The sequence below is a fragment of the Pristis pectinata genome, chromosome 1 (genome assembly GCF_009764475.1).
Source record: "Pristis pectinata isolate sPriPec2 chromosome 1, sPriPec2.1.pri, whole genome shotgun sequence".
NCBI classification, from domain to species: domain Eukaryota; kingdom Metazoa; phylum Chordata; class Chondrichthyes; order Rhinopristiformes; family Pristidae; genus Pristis; species Pristis pectinata.
In genome coordinates, this window is record NC_067405.1 from 119,360,407 (window position 1) to 119,377,563 (window position 17,157).

The 17,157-nt window shown below is 36.6% G+C and overlaps 1 protein-coding gene across 1 annotated transcript in view; it reads right to left on the reverse strand.

The window, feature by feature from the left end:
* Positions 1–2,024: 2,024 nt before the first annotated feature.
* Positions 2,025–17,157, reverse strand: part of LOC127572566 (tumor necrosis factor alpha-induced protein 2-like) — a 28,621-nt gene continuing 13,488 nt past the window's right edge. The window contains exons 8-14 of the mRNA XM_052019970.1: positions 15,512–15,612; positions 12,892–12,990; positions 11,975–12,101; positions 11,491–11,613; positions 10,538–10,693; positions 6,999–7,120; positions 2,025–5,072 (exon numbers count right to left, since the gene is read on the reverse strand). Coding sequence (XP_051875930.1) covers positions 4,916–5,072; positions 6,999–7,120; positions 10,538–10,693; positions 11,491–11,613; positions 11,975–12,101; positions 12,892–12,990; positions 15,512–15,612 — 885 coding nt within the window. The 3' untranslated portion in view covers positions 2,025–4,915. The remainder of the gene's footprint in view (positions 5,073–6,998; positions 7,121–10,537; positions 10,694–11,490; positions 11,614–11,974; positions 12,102–12,891; positions 12,991–15,511; positions 15,613–17,157) is intronic.

Below are 17,157 nucleotides of genomic sequence, written 5' to 3' on the forward strand. Positions count from 1 at the left end.
TCTCTATTGGTAGTATAATCCATGTCCAGTTAACAACTTACTACCTTGAACAGACATAGACATGGGTGTCTTTTCAAGATAGTAAGTTGTTAAATGGACATGGATTATACTAAAGAAATGAAAATATGTAAGCCTCCATCATATAGGTATCTGGCCTTATTTTGTACCTTTGCTGTTTATTTCATCAATGTTATTTGCCCATGCAAATATTTCAATCCTTTCAATGTACATATTGAAAGATACACATCTTGTTATAACCACAGAGGCCAGACTCCAAGAATGAATGACCCTTTTCCTGCTAGCATGACACCATGGGTAGCATTGCCTCCTCGAGTGCTGTAAGTACCTATGATTCTATGAACCTGCAAAATTAGTACAATATTTATCTTTATATGGTAATGTTATTCATTACCCACTGCAAAGTGGCATGAAATCTTGCAGTATCACCAGTTGGGCATAATGGGATCACTTTGTACTCTATTGAATAGTGTAAGTGCAGCACACATGCTGATTTGTAAAGAGAACAGAGGTGAGAACACTCTACGCAAAAGATGCATTTCACTGTGTGTTTCGATGTACATGTGACTAATAAAGATATCTTACCGGTCTCTTCATGTATCAAGACACACCACATTGCAATCTGACATGAACAATATGGGCTGAATGTCCTACTTCTATGCCACCATTTTCAATGACTTTATAAATTCTATTGAATAGACTATAACAACTTACACTTATATACCTTTAACATACCAAACCATACCATGGAGAAATTATGGCAGTTGACTAAAAGCTCAGCTATATTTGTAGGTTTTAAGCAGCATCTAAGAGTAGAGTGAAGGAAAGGTTTACTGGAGGATTCCACTGCTGAGGTCTTAGGCAGTTGACTGATGATGGTGAAATTAGGGATACTCAGAATGAAAGAAAGTTGGAGGTTGTAGAGATATGGAGGGATGGGCCTGTAGGAGGCTTTTGACAGACTAGAGCCAATGCAGATCAGTGAATACAGGACTGGTGGCTGAGCTGGAAGGCACAAGTTAATATATGGATAGGAGCATTTTGAGTAAGCACAAATAAAAGTAGATTAGAAGAAGGAGGACTGGGTTAAAATAGTCATGCCTGGGGCAAATAAAGACAAAGGACAAAGGTTCTGACAGCATACGAATTGAGGCAGTAGTTGAGGTGGGTGATGTAATGGAGGTAGATGTTGGTAGACTGTGTCAGATGTGGTCAGAAGCTCACCTTGGTGTCAAACACAAAACTACGGTTATGAACAAACTGCTTCAGTTTGAGGTAGTTCCCAATTCAAAGATTAACTTGAGGATTACAATCTTCTTCTTAATATGTGCAGATTTAAATATTTTTCTGTATGAACTGAGATACAGAAAGGTATGATGTAATATTTTTTTACTCACAAACTTGAAAATTCAAATTGAAAAGCACTATAAGTATGTGCATAGTTCAGCAAAATTGAACATTTTACAGATTTTGGTTCATTGTGCATTTTATCAATCTAGCAAGGAGCTGAAGATGTATTGCAGACATTCTATCTGACCAGGTGTATCTGCATCAAATTCAATCGTTTTTTGCTGAAATTATGTTACTCAAGGTAATGCCCCGTTTGCTGCAATGCATAATTTCCTAAGGTTAATAAAGCAACAGATTTTGACACTAAAGATGCAGAATAAGTACTGTGTGTTAATCCAATGCAGCCAGCCAGACACTGTCAATATAGTGATAGCCTTGTTTGGAAATTAGATGATGACATTGGGAAGCCCAAACAACAAGGAGGCCAACTAGCATTTGTAATTTTGATTAGTGAAGCATGAGAATACATCAATGATTTGGAAGCTAACTCTCATTACATCATTACTACCAACAAAAAATGGTGCAGAGAAGTGAGGGGAAAGCAATTAAAAAATAAAGTTTTTGTAATATTCTTCCAGATAAAATTAAGGTAGATTTTATTTAACACTGTAAAAGTAACATTAAGGCACATAGACTCATATATTTGCATGCCAAACATAGTAGCTAACTGGGCAATATGTTTTAAGGTTGCCTATGTCACTTTTAGGTATGCTATAAAACTATGCAAACGTTTTTGATTAGGTAACTTACAAAACAGAAGTATTTGTGTAGCAATTACAATATGAGGAACTTGAATAGCATTTAAGCTAAATATGAAGAAAATTTTTGAGACTTAACATGACACTCAGCATCAAATTGTTTATTGTTCACACTTGTTGACTCCATATTGAAAAGTAGTTCTTGTGCTGTTAATTACAATGGCTAACTCCAATGTTTAAAATATAGTGCATAGATAAGACTGTTAGCAATATCTGCAAATCCTTAGCATGCTCATTTTATATTCCTCTGCTTACTATTTAAGTAAAAGCATTCAGCTTCTGCTGTAATATCGGATAATAGAATGTCTTCTGAAAGTGCTAAAAGTTATTTCAATGCTAGAAAAGCACATTGGTTCAGAATGAAATAAAGAGAGTATATTTGCTTTTTAAAAAAAGAAATAAGATATTCCTCCTCTATTCCTTGCTCTGCAATAGTCACAGATCAGTTCACTCAAAAAGCAGTAAAAAACCGAAAATTAAAAAAAATACTGCAGATACTGGAAATCTGAAATAAAAACAGAATCAATTCTGACAAAACATCTGGACCTGAAAGCTTTACTTCATTTCTCTGCACATATGCTGCTTGACCTGCCGTGTTTGTAGCAATTGCGAATTTTGCATTTGATAACTGTGTTTGTCACCATATGATATGCCAAAGGTCTGTGAAATTGACATAAAACATAATATGAAGAATTCTAACTTCACAAACCAAATTATCAAAATAAATTTTGCTCAGGCACATCTATTATCTAATTAAGTCAAATAACAAGAAAATACAGCACTGATTGGCTGAGAAATACTAACCTTAAGTCAGCTTCTCAACCAATCAGAAGCAGTTTTTAAAAGATGGAGATTCCAATTTGGAAATGTGTCAATGAAAACAAATGAGTTTCATTTCATTACCAAAAGGTATGAAATAGTGTTAAAGGCATGGAAAAGAATAAGGAATAAGTGCTATTATTTAAGAGCTTTGATTACCCAAGACTTTTTTTTAATGTTGAAGTAAGTCAGATACTGCCAATAAACTAGCAGTTTTACTGATAGATAATTAGGTACTTTTCTGCCCTAAAATATGTGGATGAAGTGCTTAAAAATAGCTTGGGTTACAGAATTCTCTCTTAATGTTAGCATTATGAGTTAATTTTTTTTTAAATTTAAATTTTATTTACAGCGTGGTAACAGGACCTTCCGGCCCAACGAGTCCGCGCCGCCCATTTTAAACCCAAATTAACCTACCCGTACGTCTTTGCAATGTGGGAGGAAACCGGAGCACCTGGAGGAAACCCACGCAGACACGGGAGAACATACAAACTCCTTACAGACAGCGACAGGAATTGAACCCCGATCGCTGGCGCTGTAATAGCGTTGCGCTAACCACTATGCTACCATGCCGCCTGACAATAAACTTAGAAATATGCATCAGTGCCACCTAGAGTTTGGTAACTTTTCTGATATTGTTGTTTACTGCAAAGTGCGTTGTATAAAAGAAGAAATGCTGCTCTTTCTTCTCTAGCTTCACATCTTTTAGAAATTTCTGAGGGTTCCACCTATCTAGATATCGAGTTCCCAATGTACAAATATCTGCAGCACTCTGTTTTCCACACAACAAAAAATGACTCCACTTCAAAGAGAATCAAATCAACTGTTGCTACATATTCCATTCTACAGTTGATGCATTCTCTTGTTCAATGGGGTCACAATAACAATGCCACATGCCCAACAAAGCAAATATTTGAATACATATTGTTTGACTCTCTTCAAAGGCAGTCTGAGTGAGCATTTGATGAGGTCAGGTGAAATGTGAATCATTAAACTGGTTTATTATACAGCATTTGACTACGTAGTACCAGAAGTCATCATAAATAACCACCACATTCAGCTGCAGCTTCAGCTTTTCTATTGGAAATATCAATTTACTATACCTTCAGTGGATAATCTCAAGTGAGTTTTTAAAACCACTTTCTAAACAACAGCTGGCTAAAAAAAATTCAATCTTGGGACTTTGACTTTTGATCCAACATGGAACTACACCTTCTGTCACGGCTAATCTAACTTGCTTACTCTCTTTCTAGTTCTAATGAAGGGTCTTTACCCGAAATGTTAACTCTACTTCATTTCCACAGATGTTGCCTGTCTGCCGAGTGTTTCCAGCATCTTCTGTTCTTATTACCATAGCAGCTGCCTGCTTTCATGTCTGCTTGCCTCCCAGTTTTCAGTCAAACTGACTACTCCTCCCTCTACCCAAGAACAAAATCTGGCAATATACCTTGCCACTCCCTGCCTACCCTCTAAGTTTAAATGAAAAGGGTTGTTGTAGCAGCAAGTGAATGTGAATAAGCCTTCTATTGTCTGAGCTCACCACCCGAAACCTGACCTCTAGCTCCAAGCCTTGTTGTCCATTGTATTTATCCATCTGGAGCCAAATTCAGGTGAACCACACCATTTTAACATATATTTTCCCAAAGCCATTCAGTGACAACTTGGTCAGAAATCCCTAGAAGTTATAAAGTACATTCAGACATCCTAAGGAGATGATAGGCATAATAGAAAATACAAGTCCTTTCTTTCTTGATAGACATTCAGCCAGAAGATTGTTGGTTTAAGGAAAGATTTCACAGTGGTGTAACTTGTGTGGCAATTACCATCCAAATGTGTGATATTAGAAGTGTGACAAACTGACAATGTGCACTTGAAAAGGTATTCCTTTGTAATTGAATCCTTCAGCACAAGACTAAAAAATATTTGCAGTTTGAAAACCACTGCGATGGTTTCCAGTGATGTGTTGATTCTCAGAGAGCCTTTAGAACTGAAGAACTGGTAAAGAGCTTCAGGTCCACGGAAGTGTCTGCATTGTTCATGGGGGTGTTAAGAATGTTCAGAATCTCCTTTTCATCTGATTTTTTCATGTTCCCTTTAATGTGTAAGATGGCTCCAACGTGCTGTTTTCTGCAGAGAATGGAACATTTGATTAGAGTGAATGTCTGCAAATAATTTCACTGTAATAACAACTACAATTGCAGCATACAGAAAACGAGTGCAGCCCAAAATCATATTCTGTTAGCCAATGTTAATAGTTAAAGTGGTGAATGATTGGTTAGTGGAATGCCTGAAGGTTTGAATTAATATCTTACATCTTCAAAACTCTGGAAAAAAATAACAACAATGAAATCTTGAAGGAAAAATATACAGATGCTAGACATCTGAAAAAAAACAGAAAATGCTGAAAATGTTCAACAGGTCAGGCAACATTTGTGTTCAGAGAAATGGACTTATTCTTTCAGATTAATGACCTTCCACTGGACATTTTTAAGTGTTTTTCTCTCTTCACAGATCCTGCCTGACCTGCTGAGTACTTCAAGCATTTTCCATTCTTAAATAAAGAATTTTTAATTTTTCATGCTTGTTTTGTGCAATGAGATGAATCAGAATTTTTATCATTGTAATTTGATTTCTTTGGTTTTTTTTGACATTGATATGTGGCAAGTCTAACATCACACTTCAGATAGTTTTCCATGTCCACTGAAGATGGAGTCACAATACCAGATGTTTCTTTGGGACATGATACGGTGCTGTATCTAAATAGAAATTTTAGATGACACAAATTTCACACAATTTTAACAGCTTTCATGCTGATGAATACAACTGTTTAAATCTCTTGAAAAATGCCTTCAACAGTATAATTAATTTTATAATATAATCAATTGTGATGGCTATTATGAAAATAAAATTTTCAGCTCGCAAGTTGTATTCCAGGAAATACATATAACTTGGGCTGCTATTTTGGTGTTTAATAAAGAAAGGACTGCATTGCATGTGTCAATATGATGCTATATTAAACTGCATTCAGTTGGGTGGAGGTGAAAGGCCCCATGTAGTTATGTAAATATCAGAGCAGTCTCATGATGTCATTCCCATTTCTAAGAAAGAATAAGTAGTCTTTTATCTCATTTTCCGTAAGTGGGATCTACCAGTTACACTGTTAATCTTGAAAGTAATTTATTGGCTATCAAACACTTTGGATGTTCTTAAGCTATGAAAAGTGCTAAATAAATACAATTTTTTTTAGAATATATGAAATAGGATCATGAGTAGACCCCCGGAGTTGACCTCGCAATTAGACAACACAGAAACAGAATCTTTTGTCCACTGAGTCCAGTCTGACCATCAAGCACCATTTTATTCTCCCCAATTTTTCATCCCTACTGGCCCCCAGATCCTACCTCTCACCTACACACTAGGGACAAGTTATTGATCACAGGGAGGACATGCAAACTCCACACAGACTTCAAAAGAGGTCAGGATTGAACTCGGGTCTCTGCAGCTGAGAGGCAGTAGCTCTACTAGCTGCATCACTGTGCCACCCACGCATCTGTGTAACATTCAATTCAATAAGACTATGGCAGACCTTCCTCAACTCCGCCTCCCCCTCTGCCTCCTGACCCTCTGATCTTTAAATTCCCTTGTGTTCAAAAAACCCATGCTCAAGGATTAGAATTCTAAAAATTCACATTTTTTTGTGTGAAGAAATTTGTTCTCATCTCATCTTACATGACTAGTTCCTTATCTTGAGATCATGTCTCCTAGTTCTAGGCCATCCAGCCAGAGTAAACAGTATCTAAACTGTCAAGCAAGAAATATTTAATCCCTTGTTCTCCTAGACACCAGAGAGTATGTCCTTAAAGCACATCACAGGAATTGGTCTTTTGCACATTTACTGAACAATGCACATTTTCTCTAATTAGATAATAATCCCCCTGAACATTTTTTATTCAGCATTAGGTTATTGGAATCATCTATTCACTCTTCAAGAAGCACCTTCATTTGAAATGACACTTTCAAGTTTTGTGATAATAATTTTGTAATTGTCCTTACTGAACATCTGGGAAGTCTTGGAAAAGTGCAGCAACTTCCATTGTAATAGCTTCAATGTCTTTAAGCCTGATGATTTCAGCTATTTTAAGGAGTGCAGACTCTAGATACGTAGCTTCAGATCTCTAGTTAAATGAAAAGAAAAACAATCCATCTGTTAGATGCATAAAAGCATAATAATTTGATACTTATTGCAGGTCAGCAAAGTAATCATTGTTGCCAGGTTAATGTGATAAGATTTAATAGCAATGTTAAATGAGTAATGATTATCCTCTGAGCACTGATATAAAATTACCAAGTATATTTTGTCACTGGGTGCATTGCTTGATTACTGTTGGCTCTGACATCCTGAATCTCAGATCTACACGTTTGCAATACAACAGAAAAGTAAAATAAAACTTCTTGTAAATCAGAGGTCCAGCAAAAAATGAAACATTGCAGAATAAGAGTGGCACAGCGTGACACAGTCTTTTCCAGGGTAGTACAGGTGGAGGTTGGGAGAAAATTTTTTGCCCATTCATTATTTGTGAAACAGTGAAATTGGTTGGCGTCTCAACAAGTGAGCAAGCACTTGAAAATTGCAAGTGTGAGGAGAGTTAAAGAAAGAGAAATCAAGATTTGCCTCTACCCTCTCTTCCTGTATTTATAAACTTGGACAGTGATACTTGGTCTCTGGCTAGCTTGAGGGCCCCTGGAATCAATCTCTGTTGAACCCCCTCAAAGACAAGCACATCCTTTCTTATCCCTCTCATAAAACACTGTCAACTCCACCTAATCATGATTTTTACATGTGACCTGTTACCATATCCTTGATAATGTATTATAACTTATCCCCTACTACTCCAATCAGGCAAATAGATCTACAATTCCCCTATTTTTCTTCTTCCTTCCTTGAAAGGTTGCTTTTACATTTGAATTTAAAAGTATGCAACACTAGAAGCAGTCTGGCTGCACAAAGGCAAAGGGGTCAAGACAAGTGGTGGAGAAGACCGGCTTGATTTCTTTTGCTTTCATGCAGAAGCTGGCTCAGTCTCTATGGCCAAGGGACAGTGTGGAAATGAAATAGAGGGCACCAATGATGTATCAATAGAATGCTGTAAAAGAAGAGGAAACACTTTTGGGGGGGATGGGGGGGTTCTCACCACTAGTGGATAGATACCAAGTAATGACCATTCTCCTCAGCTGGAAACGTTACAGAAAAGCAAAAGAGCCAACCATACCAAATACGGTGAGGAGAATGAGGTAAGTTAAAAGGCAATGTACACCGTTGTATATTATTTGGAACTTGCTTATTTTATGAACAAAAATAGGTTGGGGGGGGCTGGGTTTAATCAGGGAATAAAGAGACAAGGGCACAAATTTTGAAGATTAATATTTTCAAAAGGACCCTGGAGGAACAGATGTTGAAGATGGGGCAGTAATTTAAGAGGATACATAGATCAGGGATTGTTGTTTAGTGCTGGGATTGATGAAAGTATTTTCCTCTAAAGAAGAACAGTAACCAAGAAGAAGGACTCCTTGATAAAAGGAGCAATTTACAGAAGATAGGGAACTAATAAAAAGTTAGGTGCAAAGAAATTCAGAGCACAGCAGATGGTAAACCAGATGGGAACTGACGCCAGGGATCCCCAAATTAATCTGAATGTCTGTCCCTGAAATTGTGATGCATAAGTAAGTTAAATGAGCATATGTGTAGTTGGAGAGAGTGTGGTAAACAAGGTGCTTACATTTTACCAATTCTCCACATCTCTTTGGGCAGATTTTTTACTTATAGTCACAGACCATTAACATTATAGTATGCAGGTAATTACTTGGAGTTTTGTTTATTGAGTTAGAAAAAGATCTTGAAAAGCTAGTAGATGAATGTACTGTCAAGATCGCAGAGTCAAAGCCAGTGAAGATATCTTTACAGAGTTGGACATGGCCAGGGAGAACTATCCAATATATAAAATTTCCTTATTGTAGTAAGGGAATTTATAACTGCTTTGTAATCAATGTCACTCAAAATGCACCGATGTGCTACAAGTTGAACATATACTATGAAAAAGCAAAGTACTAAAGATCTGAGATCTACTTTTGATTGTCATGCTTCATTCAGAGCTAGGCTAGGATGATGGTTCTTATTTGCATTCACCTGAGAGTTTTACAAAATTAAATAATATTAATACACAACTGCTTCACCATATCATTCAGCGACAAATGATACAACAGAGAGATGTGTGAGATTTGCAAAAAAAAAGTCCAAAAGAATTGTGAGGCTGCTCGAATTTAACAAGATCGCAAACTTCTTGCTAAAACTATTAAATATCTGGAGTAGGTTACACATCTGTTGAGGCATAGAAGAGCTGGAACACGATTGAGCTTAGTTCCAAATAATCCTGAGGGCAAATTGGAAGACTGAGACAGAAACAGAATTATTACTCAAGCCATTTAGAGAAACAATCCAAACAATGTGGTAGAATTCATATGTTAACACTATCTAGCAAATTTGACTTTCAAACGTGGGATGTTGGAGTGATGGTTGAAGTATCTGGCACAAAGATAGATCATGTGGGAAAAGGTGATAGAAATAGAAATATATTGAAGAATTTTGTGATTGCTTGTGTATCCTGGAAATTGATCCAGAGGAAAATGGGGAAGAAATGACATGAAATCCAGAAGTGGCTACAATGCCAATAACAAAAGTTCCTTAGGGAAGACCAAAGAAATTCAGAAATCCTGTTGAGAGGTTAATTCTGTAAATAATGTGAATGTGTGAATTACTCTTTTTTTTGAAAAAGTGAAAAGCCACGTGTTGAATGTAAATGTGCATCATATACAGGGGCTATCCAGGTTATGAATGACCTGACTTTAAAGCATTTTCCAAGCTAGTAATAACAATAATAAATGTTCCATGGTTTTCATTAATGATTGAATACCATTCATATTCCACTAGTTTAATTATGGGTAGTGTTAGGGTCAAGGAAATTATGGAATTATAGCAAGTGTGTGTAGAGCAATATGGTATAGGTTACTATTGAAAATGGAGCAACACACAGAATGCTGGAGGAAATCAGCAGGTCAGTCAGCATCCATGGATGGAAATGGACAGGCAACATTCTTTCCAGTCCTGATGAAGGGTCTTGACCTGAAACGTAGACTGTCCATTTCTCTCCAATAGATGCTGCCTGACCTGCTGAGTTCCTCCGGCATTTTGTGTGTTGCTCCAGATTTCAAGCATCAGCAGCCTTCCTTGTATCTGCCATAGAAAATGGACATTTCTGACAGAGATAAATTGACTTATAGACAGTTCTCAGCAATGCAACCCTTAAATAACTCACGGACCACCTGTATTTATAATGTCTACACACACGTGCAGAGTAGTTGGAGAGAGTGGAATAAACAAAATTCACTTGTTTCAGCATTTTTTCATCCGACACATCATATTCCTGGGACTGCAGACAGTTAAAAAAGAAAAAAATATACTAACACTGCACAATCTAATTTCCATCACTTAAGTTATAATACGAAAATTAATAATAGAGAGTATCTGGTTCACTTACGTAAAAAGTGAAGAGTTTCTGTAACTGGATAGCTTCATTCTCTATTTGGTCTGCCACTTTTTTCTGCTGATCTACTGTTTTGCAATTTAGCCTTTTCTTCATAATTCTTATAATGTATTCTGTAACGAGCTGCTTATGGATTTCCCTCAATATATTCTATTTAAAAACATAAACACAAATCAAAATTGAAGTAATTTGTGGACACCAGTCTAATACCAAAAAAAATTACATTTAAGACAGAGTTTTGTTTTTGTTTTGTTCTAGTTCTGTTCCAAAGGCTTCTTTGAAAGATATGGGCACTGACATATTTCACAGACTTTTTAGTACCAATGTCTGTGCATTGGTAATAATTTTCAGTATTCAAGTAACACATATCTGTCCTCACACAACACCCACACGTGGATGGCTCCAGCAAGAGTCATTGGCCAGGAATCATGGTAGGAGTTCAGTATGACTGTTGTTCCTTCCCTAGGCAAAGATCAATACATATTCTAAGAACACATGAAAAGAGGAGCAGGAGTGGGCCACCAGACCCCTCAAGCCTGCCCACTGTTCAATATGATCATGGCTGATCTATGCTGGCCTCAACTCCTCTTCTGTGCCAGTTTCCCGTAACCCTGAATTCCTCAATCTTTCAAATACATCTATCTCCATCTTAAATATACCATCACCCTTGGGGGCAGAAATTCACTACTCTGAGAGAAGAGAAGAAATCTGCCATGCTAGGTGAAGCTGGTTAAGACAGCATGGAACTATTTTAGGACTACTTGAGGTTCATTGCCAAATCAGTTCAGCTATTCATATCTTGACCTTTGGGTAGCACTGCAGCGTTCTTTTACAGGCAGATCACAGAAAGCTGGAGCAGTGGTTGATGTCATCTTCACTGTAGATTTGATAAACCTGATTGTCACAATATTCATGTCTTATTATCAGTTCTCCTGGTTGTTACATACCTGATACAAGGGTGCTTTTAATTTCGCTAATTTTGCAAGATCCTCCTCCAATATTTCAAGCATTTTGTTCATGGGATCTGAGGACTTGAGCCATTTTTCTGTCACCAGTTTTTTACAGTGAGGCTACAGAATAATATAGTTAGTTTGTGATGACTCAAATTAAGTGCAAGTTTCAACTTCTAACAAAATACAACACTGAAAAAAGTCAATTAATCTTTAAACTAAGTATCATCATTTTTTACTGAATCTAACACAGTTTTCTGCACTTTCAAAAGCAATAAGCATTAAATAGTTCTTTTAAAAATCATAATAAAAACTGCTATGACGGGGATTGACCATAATGAAGTTAAGTGTTTATGCATTATGTACCAAAGAAAATGAAAAATCTTATTCAACATTTCTAAATTTGGTAAGAAGCTGACCATTGCGACAGTTCTTCAAAAGCCTTTTTATTAAGTACCTGTTTGATTTGTTCTCATCGTACCTTTAATTTACAAAACAAGGTCTTTAATAAAATGTCTTTTCTCTTCTTTTCCATTTCGTTCAAAATTGATAGAACTTTCTCCTTCACTTCTGCATTTGTGATTTTCTCATTTGTATCAATATAATTCCTAAAAATAGAATTAAAAAGAGCAGTAATTCTCTGATGTGTAAACAAAATTGTGCTTTGAGAGACTTGCAAAGGTAATCTTATTGAAAGTCATTTTGATTTTGGGTAGTAATGGAAAGGGGGAGGGGTTGTCACATTATCCATCCATTATATATCTCTGTTGATTTTAATTTCCACTGTAGCATTATTTTAATTCCAAAGATTAAAAGTATATTTTAAATCTCTGACAGCTGCCAGTAGAAATTGATTTTGATTGAACTTTGAATTCAAAAGCCCAAAATTCTTACTAAGTGGAATGTAGGCAACATGTTGGTACCTGTCACATCTCAAAGGCAGCTTCTACAAAAATCAGGGGTGAAATTTGGGCCAGCTACATCACTGCTATTAGCCCTTTGGCAAGACTTTTAAGGGTAGGTTGGGGAGAGGGGAGAACATGGCACCAAAATCAAATGTGGGCCAGCAATAGCCTCCATGGTGCTATGGAAGCGGAATACTCCTGCTCTATGGGAAGATAGATAAAAGTAAGAAATTACATTTTACCTTCAGACATATTTCAGGTGTCCTTGGGATATTGATTTTATTCCTGTAAAACTGAGGATCCTCCCCCACTTCCACTGCAATAATGAGTTCAATGTGGACTGATTTTACCTCTATGTCAGCTCTACTTCTTGAGATGGTCACTCAGAGAGTCTGTGGTATTTTATTGGTTTACAGATAAATCAATGAGCGGAAGATTTATGGTTATGCATTTAATGCGAATGACATCATTTTGAACTGCTTAACAAACTTACCTGATAACTTCACAGCAGTTGGTGATTAAAATTATAATGGAAATAAAATTTGTTTGGTTCAAATTCAATTTTTCAAAGTTCTCTGCCGATCGCTGGAAGCTGAAAAACATTTTACATTTTATTTCTTATTATGTGCATCACAAAAAAGAATCACCAAAATATAAACACATCTATATCACCACACAAGTTTGATGGCATTTTGGAGTTTAATCCTAACTAATCAAAGTCAATTTATTGGACTTTTCTATTTTATCAAGATCATTAAGTATCGAAAGTTAAAGGGTGCCTGAATTGAGATGTTAAAATATTAAAAGGATTTGATGGGGGAGATAACAATAAATTTCCTTTGACAGGAGTATCAAGAACAAGTGAACATAATCTTAAAATTAGAGCTATATACTATTGGAAAATTGAAAGCATTTTTTTATAAAGGGTGGTGGAAATATCTAATCCTTTCTCAAAATGACTATGAATATGGTGTCAGTTTGTTTTCCAGACTAGAATGTTAGGTTTGTTTGGTAAGGATTCCAATGGAAAGCAGTGGTAGGTTGGAAGTGGAGAGCGGGAAGGATGGTAATTGGAGCTCTGACAAATGGCGAAATAGATTCAGGTGGATGTTATACACATCCATGTGCACCTTTAATGTGGTTTATAGTTATTGGGCACGTCTTTGTTGACCCTGCCTTAAGGTCCAAATTCAACAATATTGCACCCATTTTCATATGTGAAATGGGCTCAACATTTAACCAATCTATCAGGTCAAAGACATGCAGCTAAGCTGCAGGGTGCACTTTGTCTGACCATAAGAACACAGGGAATAGGAGTAGGAATAGGCCATTCTGTCCTCTGCATCTTTGCTAACATCATGGCTTATCTTTTATTTCAGTGCCACTTTCCTGAACTAACCCCCTATCCCTTGATTTCATTAATAACTGAAAATTTCATCTATCTCTGTCCTCAATCTACTCAATGGGCGAGTCTCCACAAGCATCTTCAGGAAACAATTCCAGAGATTCACCACTAATTTCTTAAAATCACTGTGCTGAATGGCCAAACCCTCATCTTGAGATTGTGAAACTTGGTGCTAGACACACCAGCAGGGAAAACATCATCCCCACATCTACCCTGTCAATTCATTGAGAATTTTGTGTGTTTCAGTGACATCACCTGTCATTCTTCTAAATTCAAAACAGTATAAACCCAATCCGTTTCATCTCCTAATGACAAACCCACCATTTCAGATATCAATCTGGTGAATGAGGGGTAAACCTTTTGCACTGTTAAGAGTGTTCCTAATATTTTTAGGGCTTGATTTTTCACTTGTTGTCTCTTGAGTCAGCAGAGATTCATTTTGTAATCTTTATTTTAATCAAATTTATTTACAGATGCTTTCAGTTTAATTTTCGGTTTAATGACAAGAAATGATGTATTAAACTCCAGTAGATAGGAAGAGATTCCCGCAGACTAGTTTAAAATTAATTTTGGTTGATTACAATTTTGCATAGTTTTTTTAAATAGAAATATGTATTTCTTTCTTGTTACCTACAATCTCTGGGCATTCCAGTAGTTCTCATTTAACACAATGGAAAATTTTGAATAGGAATATGCCGTGACTTGGCATGGTCCTCAGAAAATAATAACTTTCCACATGAAGTTAAATGTTATCATTGCCAATACATGTTTCTCTAAACCACATATGTTTCTCTTTATATGAAACTAGGAAAAAAGTTTGTATTTCACAAGTCCCTCCCCCAGAACCCAAAGCTGGATTAAATTAGGCAAGGGAGCTTGATTTCTATGCAACTAAGTAATGTCTTTGAAGAGCAAGCATGGGATAAATATGCATCCCATAAAATGCTTTCATTTTATTTCATCACAAACTTGAAACAAACAATGAATAGCATGATTTGAGCAGTTCAGCCAAACACATTTTTAAGCTTGTTCATGGGCTCACAGGCCCCTATAGCTTTGATAGCCTGGATTAGTCTATGTTCCACATTTGCGAAGAGTATGGGAGACTGTAATCCCTCTTCTATTATTTCTGGCTATACACTCCTCAGCTCCTCGTTGTAGGCTACCTTATATGGAGTGGGGAGAGCAGGTTGGAGATTTTCTTAGGTCTCCTTCTGGATAGTAAATAAGTCTGGGTTAGATGTGGTCAGCTTGGTTCTTCCTTCTGGCTGGTGCTCTCTTCCATGGCTCCGTCTGTCCCTAGGTGATTCTAGAGAAGGAGCCTACTGATCCATCTGAGGCCCTCTGTGATCACTGGGTGCCAACAACACTGCATTGTAGGTGTGGAATGTAATATTCTAATTTAAGCTGGTAAATTTGAGTGTTAGCCTTTGAATGTTTTTTTCTTCAGAAAGTGAGAAAATGAGCTAGTACCAAAGATGGTGCCTTCTTATACCCAGCTGAAAACTATGCATCTCACTTTGAAGTGACCTAATTTTTTGTTGGTTTCAAATGTACATAAGATCTTCCACATACGTTTGCTCAGAAATCAGGAAAGATAAAGTCTCTTTTTTTTATTATTATGTAGTTTTGCTACTGGTTTGAAGTCATGATTTAAAAAATGGGAGGAGTGTTTGATGTGATCTATAATCTTACAAATCTGCTGTACCTTTCCAGGAAGGAATTTGTTTCCTCTAGCATGATGTCTAGTGCTCTGTCAGCCATCTCATTAGAAAGAGTTCTGGCATTCTGGATTGCCCCCTCAATTATCTGAGTGATAAAAGATAAAAACATATTCAATTATTTGTGGAAAAAGAGTAACAATTGCCTTATTTATTTGAGATCAATGGATCAACATGCTTAAAATTAACACAGCATGAAAACATAATAGTCAATTTCTTGTTTTAAGTAGGAAGGTCAGTACAGTCTGGCAGTAAATAAATAGCAAAGAAATGGAAGTGAAATTTATGCAGAATTCTAAATGGAAAGTAATATCTGCCAGTTCTGTATTTTTAAAATATCTTTACAGCTGTGATTGTAAATTCCTATAACTGAATTTTTACAACAGATTTTCAGAGTGAGTGGACTAAAATTCTTTGTTTTCACACTTGGAATAAGGTTGCATTCAGTTAAAGTTAGTTTTATTGTTATACTTCCATTAAAATTATTTTCAATGTTCAGTTCAACTCACATTCTGATGAGCTTGACATTATGATTTAAATTTAGTAGTCCAACACACAGAAATGGGCCCTTTGGCCCACAAAGTTCATGCTAACCTTTTTGCCCATCTACACTAATCCCTTTCCCCACATTAGATCCATATCCTTCTATGATTTGCCTAATTACGTGCCTTTCTAAATGTCTCTTAAAAATAGTGATTTGTATCGGATTCCACCACCTCCTCTGGCAGCAAGTTCCATATACCAAACACTGTGTAAAAACTACTTCCTCTCACCTTAAACCTATGTCCTCTTGTTCTGATGCCGCTATTATGGGGACAGTCTGACTATCTACCCTATCTATGCCTCTTATAATTTTATATACCTCTATCAGTTCACCTCTCAGCCTCCTTTACTCCAGGGAAAGCAACCCCAGCCTATCTAATCTCTCCCTATAATTAAATTTGTCCAAACCAGGCCACATCCTGGTGAATCTCTCCTGCACTCTCTCCAGTGCTACTGTATCCCTCCTTCAGCCCACACTTCAGCTTTAATTAATACTAAATAAAAAGACGTGTTTACAGGTCATAAAAATAGATGCTGAGTGGGGGTGGGGGGGATTGGAGATGGAATAGTACTGCTGACAGTGGGAACGAGATTGAATTTCAGCTATGTTTTTGGGACAGAGCAAAGGGAATTCTATTCTACTTGTAGTTATACTGCTTCAAGCATAGAAGTGTTTTCTTCAGTCCTAATACTAGAGTTCATTATTCTCCAGTATCTGAGGAACCCAAGTCTACATGTCTTTAAATCTGCTACACAATCTGAATAATCTTTTGTACTGCTTGCTGTTCTTTCCTTGCTTTGGCTATTTTGCTGGAGACATCAAATTGTTTTGCTGGATGGATCAACAAAATATAAAATGAAAATCATTTTGAGGAACTGACTTAGAAACAAATGCCTGGAGTTTTTTAATCTACTGCTGTTTTGGTGGAACATTGATTCAGGTAGTGATATTGAAGTGTTCATTGAGAAATGGCATAAATTGCTAACAATTTCCAATTACGCCATCTGACTGGGATTTCCATTGTTCATCCTTTCGTTAGACGAAGGGATCCCATTGGAAATACAGGTGCACAACATGCTATGTCAATTA